The sequence below is a fragment of the Petaurus breviceps genome, unplaced genomic scaffold (genome assembly GCF_028583685.1).
Source record: "Petaurus breviceps papuanus isolate PSGF00001 unplaced genomic scaffold, PetGlider_PUasm1.0 551, whole genome shotgun sequence".
NCBI classification, from domain to species: Eukaryota; Metazoa; Chordata; class Mammalia; order Diprotodontia; family Petauridae; genus Petaurus; species Petaurus breviceps.
The window spans coordinates 2,069,419-2,081,424 of NW_027186372.1; the positions used below are offsets into that span (position 1 = coordinate 2,069,419).

The 12,006-nt window shown below is 38.6% G+C and overlaps 1 protein-coding gene across 2 annotated transcripts in view; it reads left to right on the plus strand.

The window, feature by feature from the left end:
- The window catches only part of FBXO38 (F-box protein 38), a 109,130-nt gene that overhangs the window by 49,823 nt on the left and 47,301 nt on the right, over window positions 1–12,006 (plus strand). For both annotated transcript variants that reach the window (XM_069102324.1, XM_069102325.1), the window contains exons 7-9: window positions 3,523–3,660; window positions 7,103–7,196; window positions 7,730–7,860. In XM_069102324.1, the coding sequence (XP_068958425.1) occupies window positions 3,523–3,660; window positions 7,103–7,196; window positions 7,730–7,860 (363 nt within the window). The remainder of the gene's footprint in view (window positions 1–3,522; window positions 3,661–7,102; window positions 7,197–7,729; window positions 7,861–12,006) is intronic.

A 12,006-nucleotide genomic window follows, 5' to 3' on the forward strand; every position in this document is an offset into this window, starting at 1 on the left:
TCTTTGTATGGCACTGCTTTTCCCTGAGTTGTTTTTTGGGGCTTTTTAAAATTTTTACTTCAAGGAAGTTTTGGGGGAAATCATGAAAAGCATTGAATGTTCCCCTGTCTCTGAGTAGTTTCTTTTTTCCAATTACATGTAAAACCAATTAAAAAAATGAATTCCCAATTCCCTCCCTCCTTAACTCCTCTCCCCCATCATTAAGAAAGCAAGAAATTTGACCCAGGTTATACACATACAATCATGCAAAACTTATTTCCATATAAGTCTTGTTGTGAAGAAAAACACACAAAAAAGGACATTCAAAAAAATGAAGTGAAAAATAGTATTCTTCCATCTGCATTGAGATTCCATGAGTTCTTTCTCTAGTGCCCAGATAGCATTGTTCATCATAAACACTGGGATTGTCTTGGCTCATTGTATTGCTGAGAATAGCTAAGTCATTCATGGTGGATTGTTATATGATATTTCTGTTCTTATGTATAATGTTTCCCTGGTTCTTCTTACTTCCCTTTGCATCACTTCATATAAGTCTTTCCAGGTTTTTCTGGAAGCATCTTTCCTGTTATTTCTTTTTTTGTTTGTTTTTGCTTTTTGGAGGGGGGAAGGCAGGGCAGTTGGGGTTGTCACTTGCCCAAGGTCACTTGGCTAGTAAGTGTTAAGGGTCTCAGGCTGGATTTGAACTCAGGTCCTCCTGACTTCAGAGCCCATGCTCTATTCACTGTGCCACCTAGCCGCCCCAAGTCTGCAGTTATTTTAAATGAAATTTCTCTGTCTCTTACTGCTGTAATTCTGTGAGTTTATTTTGTATCCTGCAACTTTGCTAAAATTGTTCCTTATTTCAAATAGTATTTTAGTGGATTCTCTAAGTATTTATTCCATCACATCATCTACGGAGTGATATTTTTGTTTTCTCGTTGCCTTTTCTACTTCCTTTGGTTTCTTTTTCTTGTATTACTACTATAGCTAACATTTCTGGTATGATATTGAACATATTTTTAACCTTTCAATAGGGAATCTGTTAAACCATCTCTCATGTCTCTCCTTTACATTTCATTCCAGTGTGTAACACTGATGTAGTCTTTCATCATTTCATCCTCCAACACCTTCCTATTTAGGCTCCATATCTCTGTTCCTCTTGTATCCAATCCATCATTTATGCATTTTCCAAACTAGTTTTCCTTAAGCAGTACTTTTTACCATGTCACTTCTCTGCTCAGAATTAGTCAGTGATTCCTTTAGCTATGACATCATGGTGAAACATCTCTGCCTCCCTTTCTAAGTCCTACCCTTCTGTTCTCATTTTCTACTACTTAGCCTTCACCTTTTCCCCATTTTCTTTTTGAATTTTATTTTACTTACAGTTCCAAATTCTTTCCCTCCTATCTGCTGAGAAGGCAAAAAATACAAAACCCATTATAAATAGCAGGTGATGCAAGCCAAATTTCCTCATTATCCATGTTCTGAAAAAGAGAACATTTTTCTTTATTATGCCTTGTTGAGTACTTCTGTGTCTTTGCTGTTCAGTCATTCAGATGTATCTGACTCTTTGTGAACTTATGGACCACAGCATTCTGGTGCTGTTCATGGGGTTTCCTTGACAAAGATACTGGAATGGTTTGCTGTTTCCTTTTTGATTGGATTAAGGCAAACAGAGATTAAGTGATTTGCCCAGGGTCACACAGCTAGTGTCTGAGGCTGAATTTTAACTCAGGGCTTCCTGACTCCAGATCCAGGGCTCTGTCCACTGTGCCACCTTGCTACCTCCATCTGCCTTCTGCTTTAGTCCTATCTCTTCACTATCCCTCACGTGGCCCTGTTGGTTCTGACCTTACCTGCCTAGTATTTGTTGTACTGTCTTCATCTTGCCAGTAATTCACAGTATAACCTTTGGGCACACTTAATTACCTAATCATACTTGGCCTCATTTTTCTGACCTTTATGATACAAATGTTAGACAAGATAACTTCTGAGTTCACCTCTACCTTAAATAATCATACTGCCTCTTCCATAAAGCTTTATGTGACTATGTCCCTTTTCTGAACCCTCGTAGTAATTTACAATCATAGAATCATAACATATGACAGTTGGAAGGGATCATATAAGTCATCTCATCCAAAATGTGTCTGTATTTTATGTTTTGGCCATGGATTATTTATATTCTTCATTATTGCACGTGATAATTGTTTCAGAGTATTAAGTTATGTAATTTTTTTTTTAAAGCAGTTGGGGTTAAGTAAGTTGCTCAAGGTTACATGGCCAGGTGTTTCTGGGTGGGTGCCCAGTGTCTGAGCCTGGATTTGATCTCCAGGTCATCCCGACTCTGGGGCCGGTACTCTTACTTGCTGTGCTAACTGGCCGCCCCAAGTTATATAATTTTTAAATTTCTTATATCCTGCTAGCACAGTCTGACACCCAGTTGTTCAAAAACATTTATTTGTTATTGTTCATTGTCTTGGTGGTCAGGAGTATAGACTCTCAGTTCTAGCTGGGTTGAAGCAATCTAGAAGGCTTACCATGGATAGTCTTCATTTTTCACTCAGATGTGTTTTTTTGCATTTTGAGAAAAAGGTCATGAACAGGCTAACTAGAAGTATGGGATTTTAGAGCAGGAAGGGATAGTAGAGATCATGTAGTCTGACTTCTGATTTTATGATAGGGGGAGGAAATTGGGGCCCCAAGAGAACTGCCTGGACCAATGTTACTTAGGAGTAAATGACAGAGCCAGGATTGACATCCAAAGCTTTCTGACTCCTGGTCCATTGTCTTTCATTTATTTACTGCAAGGAGAAATCTCCTTCTGGAGAACTAGCCACTTCTGTGTCATTTTGAGGCACACATAGAATTTTGAGGAAGTTATTTGAAAAGAAGACTAGGCTTACTTCGGTCAACCCACTGACGCTGCAAATGTGACCTTCCTTCATCAAGTCACTTCACCTTTTTGATCATTAACTCTTTTTTTTTTTAAAGCAATTGGGGTTAAGTAACTTGCTCAAGGTTACACGGCCAGTTATTTCTGGGTGGGTGCTAAGTGTCTGAGTCCGGGATTTGATCTCCAGGTCGTCCTGACACTGGAGCCCGGTGCTCTTAACTTGCTGTGCTACCTGGCCGCCCCGGATCATTAACTCTTGAATCTGCAAAATGAGAAATTCGTCTTAGGCTTTCTAGAACTCCTGTGGTTATATTTGTAGGCACAAATTTGAAAGTAAATCCTGCAAAGTAAGTTTCCAGTGTTCATCTTAAGGTTATGAAGAAGCAGTTAAGTGGCTCAGTAGATCAAAAAGCTGGACTTAGCCTTGGAAAGACCTGAGTTCAAATCTGTCCTTAGCTGTATGACCCTGGGCATGTCAATTTAACTTCTGTCTTCCTCAGTTTCCTCAACTGGACATAATAGCAGTACCTACTTCCCAGGGTTGTTGTGAGGATAAAAGAAGAAAATTTTGTAAAGTGTTTTTGCAAACCTTAAGGGTACTATGTAAATGCTAGCTATTATATCGTTATTTTGTGTTTTTTTTTTTTCAGGACCTACAAACTCTTTGAAGTATGTCCCATTGGTAACAGGATTAGCTTCTGCCAGAAACCTAGAACAATTAGAATTGGTTCGAGTTCCGTTCCTCGGAGGTCTTATCCAACACGTAGTTGAAGACAGTTGGCGATCAGGTATAGTTATTTTATTTGTTCTTTAGTATTGTGCAGTCTTTGAAGATCAGTAAAAAATTAATTTCCTTTTGCAGCTTCATTTTTCTTAAAGGTCATTCACTTTTAAAGTGATAGATATTGGTTTTTAGTATTCACACATTTCTTATGTCATTTGAAAAGAAATGGAGCAAGAGAACTTTTGCTTGTTACTTAGTTACTGATACATCAAATCATGTCTTCGGCCTGTGTATTAGAAATTCTGTTTGAGATATTTTTGTGCTTTTTAGAGCTTGGTTGAATAAGACTTCAGAGTTCATGACTTGGGATTTGCAACTAAGATGTCTTATTCTTCTTTTCATGTAATAACATCAGATATGTTTAAGAAAATAATCATTATTAAATATTAATTAAATGTGTTAAAGAATTTAAAATTGTCATAAATAGTTAAGGCATTAACATTTTCTGACCCAGTTAGCAAGTATCTGTATGTAGTAAAATAATAAACAAAATTTATGACAATTAAAATCATTATAAAATCATAATGGTTATAATTGTATCATTATGCCAAGAACTTTTTATTTCATCAGTTTGTGGGAGGGAAAAGGGATATAAGAAGTTTTTTTCTCTCATTGATGTTGGTACTCTCTTCACTGATTGTTTCATACCTGCCCACCTTGTTTAATTTATATTTTCCCATAAGTTCTCCCTAAATGGTTCATCCAATTAGTTGGGAATTAAAATTACCATCAACTAAATAAGCAATTTATAAAAACTGGGAAATCCTAACCTATCAAATTTCCAGTGACCATGCAAAGTAGAAAAGACTTAAAAACACCCTACTTATTGATAGTGTATGAGCCAAAGTGTAAGCAGGTTTGGCTTTCAGACATCAAACAGAAGTTATGATGCTGCCTATAATTTTAAGTTTTACGCTTAAAGCTAGAAATCAAAGTTCAAGTATTCAGGATGCTATGAGTAAAGAGAAGGTATCATAATACTAAATACTAAGGTATCATAATACTAAATATGTTAGTAGCCATAATACTAAAATGTAAAAGAAAATTTAGAATAATTTTCACTAAAAAACTAGGATGAACATGAGTCTTTTGAAAATACTTTTCGAGTTAAATAACTCTGGTATTTGTGTACCTGGTTGAGAGGCAACATGAGGTAGTGACTAGAGGGTTGGCTTTCAGGTCAGGAAGACCTGGGATTAAGATTCATCTCTGACTCTTGCTGACTATGTGGCTCTGGTCAAGACACTGAACCACTCGGTGTTCCAGTTCCAGACAAACTTCTAATACTGTATGTTGTAGAAAAATTTCCATCTGCATTGGGGGAAACAATTTTCTTGCCAGAATGTCTGGTCACTGAAGAAATCATAGGTCCTGGTCAGAAATGAAAATGTGCTTGGTTATGAGAGGTAAGGAGAAGGAAGTGGGCGTTTTAGTCTTAGTGAGCGTTAGAGATTAGCAGCTATTCAGGCCAACACCATAAAACTTATAATAACCACTCACGTCTGTTGTTTTGGTGTTTTCAGTTTTACAGACTTTCCTTACAACTCTAACCTGTAGCTGGTGGAAGTGTTAGTTTTGCCCATCTTAAAGAAGAAGCTGAGGTTAAGTGACTTGACCATGCTCACATAGCTAATCATGCAGTTGTGATCCTTTCTACCATGTTGTGACTTAAGCAGGTTGATTACTAGGGGGTTAGCTCAGGGAACTGAGATTACACATGAGGACCTCATGAGGAAGTCCAAGACCACTTACCCATGGTCATTCCTTGATTAATGCCTTTCAATAATTAAAGGTATGCTCAAATCCTCCAAAACTGCCTGGAGGGATTATATATGCATTCTGAAATTCTATAAACAGGGAGAAGGGCAATGCCAAAGAAGAAGGGCTTCACATCTGGGCCTAGCAGTGGACTTTGTGACGATTAGCTAAATGCAGAAAAACTCATTGCCAGAAGGTTGTCCTGTAAGACATCACGCTGAAAATTTTGGAGCTAAAAACATTTTTTTTGGCCACAGCAACCCATGAAGACCAATTACTAAGAATGTAGGAGAAAGTTGTAATCTATGTTAGTAATATTAAAGTTAAAGCATGCAATAAATGTAATCCTCTAATTTTTAAAACTTCCTGGAGGGCAAGAACTTGTTTATTTTTGTCTTGCTCTGAGCATAAACTTTAATAAGTGTCTTCTGAACAAATAAAACCAACATCAAGGTAAGGTAATGGAGAGCCCCTAGCTATTGGGATTGATCTTGTTGCCACAGTATTCAGGTTTGGACTCAACTCCTCACTCTCCTGGCCTCCCACATCCAATCTGTTACCAACTCCTGTCAGTCTTACCTTCTTAATATCTCCTATATAAGCTACATTCTGTCCTAGCATGGCTGGACCTGGTACAAAGACCCTCATCACCTCATGCCTGGAGGACTATTGCAAAAGCCTTCTGGCAGTCTTCTTACCTCAGATTCTCCTTATTCTGGTCCATCTTCCATTCACGTGTCAGACTGATCTTTCTGAAGCAAAGGTCTGCCCATATTCTCCGGCCCTTGTTCAGTAAATTCCAATGATGTTCTGTTACCGCCAGGATCATGGGCTGCATAACCTAGTTCCCTCCTGTCTTTCTAGTTTTCTTACTTCCTTCTCCCCTCTATGTACTTGGCAAGTCAATGACACTGGTCCCTTTTCTGTTCTGTACGTACAGCACTCCATCTTCTGACTGCAGGCAGTTCCCCTGGCTCTCTCCCATACTTTAAAACTTCCCTCATCTCTGCCTCATGGCTTCCTTGATTTACTAATTCCACTCATCCCACCTTTTAAAAGAAGGGTTTCCCAGTCCTCTATAACCTTAGTCCCTTTGCTCTGGAATTATCCCTGTATCCTCAGTTTGTCTTAATTGTAAATACATTTTTGGAACTGGTTTTTCCCTCTACTCCTTAGCATAGTTCTTGGCACTTAATAAATGCTTGTTGACTTACGATGCACACATTACCCAAAAGTCTGCAGATTCCTGAAATTCCTATTAAAATTTCTTTCTTGACAGTTCACTAGCATTCTTTTTTTTTTTTAATTTTTTTAAGCAATCGGGGTTAAGTAGCTTGCTCAAGCTTACACGGCCAGTTATTTCTGGGTGTGGTGCTAAGTATCTGAGCCCAGATTCGATCCCAGGTCATCCCAACACTGGAGCCCGTGCTCTTACTCGCTGAGCCGCCTGGCTGCCCCTTCACTAGCATTCTTTAGGAAACATTTTATCAGTGTCTCCTTCCAGCACTTTCTAGGAATTAGCCTTTATTGTAACTCATCTTTAGCAGTTGGTATCTTGAACAGGAATACTGGTTTGATTTCTACTGACTATAATAATTTTGCTTAAAATGTAAAGTTTGAAGTAACAGCTCATTGGTCAAAAGAAAAGCCTGCTTTTAATTTTCTCTTTCCTCCCCTTCCTTGTGCAGGTGGTTTTAGAAATTTGCACACTATTGTTTTGGGAGCTTGCAAGAATGCTCTTGAAGTGGACCTTGGCTACCTCATCATCACTGCTGCTCGAAGGTATGTCTTCTCTTGTGTTGCCCTTGGAGAAATGACACACCATTTTTCCTCTTGGGTGGTTTTTCAAGTAGGACTTGACCACAAGGTTCTGAAGAGTACTGCTTGAGTTACTGAAGAAAAAAAATAAAATAATAGTTTGTGATGACTTAGCTACTTTGTAAAAGTTATGAAGGGTGACTAGCTTAGACTATTTAAGGCTCCTTATGCTAAAGTAGCAACTTCCCGTCTTAGAAGGAAGGGAAAATCCAAATACCATCATTCTCTTCATGGTTTCTCAGGGTCAATATGGACAACTTCCTTATAGGAGTTCCAGACCAACTGAAATTGTAATGACACTTATCATGAGTAGTGAAAAAGTCTAATGATAACTAGGGATTCCATGGAATTAACCTCATCATTTTGGTTGGCTTCTGTGATAGAGTAATGAGCCTTGGAAAGAATTATTTTCATAACTGACGTACAAAAGGAATCTTTGATTTTAGTGAAATGTTACTTGACTTTCTTTGATCTCCTCTTCATCCCTTTATTCTTAGGTTACATGAAGTTAGAATCCAGCCTTCTCTAACCAAAGATGGCGTCTTTTCTGCACTCAAGATGGCAGAATTGGAGTTCCCACAGTTTGAAACCCTCCACCTGGGATATGTGGATGAGTTTTTACTGCAGTGTAAGACTATTCTATTTCTGTTTTATCCCTAAGACTGCTGCTCTCAAACCTTAGCAGTTGAAACCCAAAGTTTTGATATACCGTATTGTCCCATATATAAGGTGATCTCAAACCTAATACAATTTTACTTTTCAGAGAAGAGGTTTCCTTATCTGTAAAATGAAGGAGTTGGACTGAATGATCTTTAAGGTCTCTTCTAGCTCTGTTTTATCTTAGGAAAACATTGTGAAATGAGACCATTTGGTGGGTTTCTTTATCAGTTGTGGACCTGCCCTATGAAACATCGGAATAATAATCAGTAGCATCACCAACAAACAACAGATAAGCAGAAGACAGTTGTTTGCAAATGTTGCCTGCACAGTTTTCTTGTTTTCTCTCACTGCCTGAGCCCTTTTGCCCTGAAGCTTCCTTTTACCTGGCTTGTCTTTCATTGACCTTTATTATGCCGCATTTCTTGAAGCCTTTAATAGCCTCTCAAATAAGCATCCCCTCCGTGCCTGCAGCAGCCGCTCACGCAGTAAGCCCACTGAGGGTTTCTTGACTTTTCCAGATGGTGTTAGAACATGATCTTCCGTGAGCAGCCAGTCCATACGCCCTTTCTGCAGGTTGTCTTTGAAAGGCTTGTTCACAGCAACAACCTAGAACCTGCAGTTGGGAAGTCATCCCTTCAGGTACACTCATCACAGTCATCATGCATTGCACGAACTTATTTTCTCACCACGTTGGTCAAATGCTCAGGAAAAGCATATTTTTTATTTTGCAAGAACTTTGTGCCTTCTCGCCCCATATTTTTAACCAGCCTAGAAAAAGATCCAGAGTTAATTCATTGTTTTTCTTGAAATTCACACCTAACAGACATTCTCTTTGGATACTATCTTGCCACTTTAAAGTAAAGCAATTCAATTCATAATTTAAGAAGGTTCTAAATGCATTCTGAGGAAGTTGGTCAGGTTGGTAAAGGGATTGTTGACTTTCCTTAGGTGTAGCAGCCTCAAAGGTTTTCTGGAAGGAATCAGGGATGTCAGACTGGAAAATTTAAGCTCCTTGAGCAGTTTTTTTTTTTGTCCATTTAATTCCTGTTTTGTGCACTTAGTAAGTACTTGATAAGTTTGTTAAATCGAACTGATAAGAAAAACTAGGGAGAAAGACGGGGATGGAAAGAAATTACAGCCCAGGTAGCAGAACTAGAGCAATTGCTGCAAAGAGAAAGATTTAGAAAGATTTGATGTAAGGGAAAACTTTGTAACTATTTGAACTGGCAAAAATTGAAATAAGCTACTTTGGGAGACAAAATCAGTGGTCACTCACTACTAGAGATGTCTAAGTGGAGGCTGTATGCATACCTACCAAAGATGTAGAATGGATTGCTCATTTTTTTAATAAGTTGGACAAGGGTAGCTTTTGAAATACCTTCCAACTCCCAAATTCTGTAATTCCAGTCATTGATTAAAAGCCTACTATGTGCAAAGAACCATTTAGGGATAACAAAGTTGAAATCAGCTTCCTTCCTTGCCCTCATGATGTTCTCAGTGTAATTAAGGGAACATGACACAAAATCAACTTATATAATGAGCGCAGAAAGGAGGTGCAAGCAAAATTCCGTGTAGGTTCTGAGGAGTGAAAAGATCATTGTTGATTACAGGAGAGGAGGCAGGGTTTTAAAGGGTGGTAAGAATTCAATAGAAAGATCAGAGGATATTGCAGGCATAGGGAAAAGCATGAACAGAATCAAGAAAAGCATAGAATATGCAATAAGACTGGCCATTTGTATATTATGGTAGAATACATGGGTGCAGTAAGGCTGGAGAGATACAGGAATACTATATTGACAAGGACTTTGAATGCTAAGCTAAGGATATTGAACTTTACCTGATAGGAAAGTAAGACAGATTTTAGGGTTCTGAACATATTAAGTCATTTGATAAGAGTTATGCTAGTAGTACAAAAGAGGGAGTTTAGTTCTCTAGGTTGAAAGTTAACTGTTGTATGTCCTTCCTAATTTTCAGTAGATTTTACAGTTATTTCTTGCCTTTTTTGTATATACAGTTATAAAATGGTGTTAGCAAAAAGTATTAACATCTGGTCAACATTCAGAATATAATTATGTCTTTTATATAAAATAAGAATGTAGGAAAAACTGATCTCTTTAAATATTCTGGAAGATGTCGCTCAAAGCTGATCTCCTACAGAGCAAATCTGCTTTAACCCTTCATCCTTTTACACTGTCCTAGACTGGTTCTGAATTGGGATGCTGTGCAATGACCTCCTTAGGAGCTTTGTGCCTTTTTATAATCCAAAACCATTTTTAAAAGCAGCTTGATAAGTGTTTGCTTCTTTGGCATTCTTGATCTTAAAATTGGCATTGTAATTTCTTTAATATTTTGACTTTGTTATAATTTTGTTCTTTTTTGCATAATCACTGCAGACAGGTTTGTCCAGTTTTTGGAAGCTGGAGTTCCAATCTTGGAACTCTCATCTCTCAATTCTCCACCTTTCTCCCCTTCTCCATCCCTAAAGTCATCCCCAGGGTCTCCCTCCTAAGTTCGGTTCTAGGGCAGCCTTTGAATCCATATGAACTAAAAAGGGCATCTGAGGCCGCTCCTCCAAAATATGCACGATATAGTGGAGAGAGCAGTATATTTGGACTTAAAGCGCTGTCACTTAGACTCAAGGACAAGCCTCATGGGCAAGTCACGTAGCAGCCTGGGACCTTGGTTTAATTCTCTACTAAAGAAGGAACTAATGCAAGATGATCTCTAAGGTGCCTTTTGGCTATAAATATTATAATAGTTACAACTCTTTGGGATTCTAAGGTTTACAAAATACCTTTCTCATAATAGCCTTATAAAAATTACTAATAATTTTTTTAGATGAGGAAATTGAGGCCCAGAGAGATGAATTGAAAACTCTTTCCCCAAGTTTATACAACTAATTTGAGTCAAAGCTGGGGTTTCAATTCATATCTTTTGATGCCAAGATCCAGTGTTCTTTCTATTAGATCATTTTGCTGCTCTCCCTTTCCCTTAAAAATTCTCCATCTAGCCTTCCCTTCTAAATACCGCACTTTAACCTCCCTTTTCAGGGAGAAGAGACACATAAAAAAGGCCTAGGAAAGAGGGAAACAAATTTGACTCTTCCCCCCTTGCTCCCCTTAATGGGGAAAAAGTTCAAGATTGAGGGTAGCCTGGGGAGGCTGATGGTCGTGTTTTACATATTGTGAGTTTAATGTCCAAGAATGTCATGTCTCTGACCTCCATGCCTTTGACAAGGGCTGCCCCTCATTCCTGAAATGTGCTCCTCATCTCCACCCTTTAGAATCTTTTGATATCTCTGAAGATTGCTTTCAAGTACTACTTCCTACCCGACCTGTCTAACCACTTTCTGATTCCCCTAATTATCAGTGTCTTCTCCCTCCTAAAATTATCTAGTATTCACTGACTTGTTTACCTGTTGCATTCCATAGTAGACTGTAAGCTCCTCAAGGGCAGAGACTACTTTCATTTTTTTGTTTTTATATTGTACACATAATTGGTGCATAATATATACTTTTTAAATTGAATTGAAAAAGGGAAGACCCTTGGGGCGGCCAGGTAGCACAGCGAGTAAGAGCACCGGCTCCAGTGTTGAGAAGACCTGGAGATCGAATCCCGGGCTCAGACACTTAGCACCCACCCAGAAACACCTGGCCGTGTAATCTTGAGCAAGTTACTTAACCCCAATTGCTTAGGGGCGGCCAGGTGGCTCAGCGAGTAAGAGCACCGGTTCCAGTGTTGGGACGACCTGGAGATCGAATCCCAGGCTCAGACACTCAGCACCACACCCAGAAATAACTGGCCATGTAACCTTGAGCAAGTTACTTAACCCCAATTGCTTAAAAAAAAAAAAAAGAAAAGAAAAAGAAAAAGGGAAGACCCAAAGAGAAAGGATAGGCATTATCCTTTCCTGAAGTGAAATGATTGTTGGAATTTTAGAGGGCCCATGGTTTGAAGAAGGGAAAAGATCATAATTTCTAGATCTAGTCATATTTCCTTATTTTACAGATAAGGGAACTGAGGTTTGGGAAGTAGAGGGACAGAGCTAGGACTCTAAGCAGGCCCTGCGGTTGCACTTAGTGTCCTTCCTTCTGTGTTCCATGGCTTCTTACAT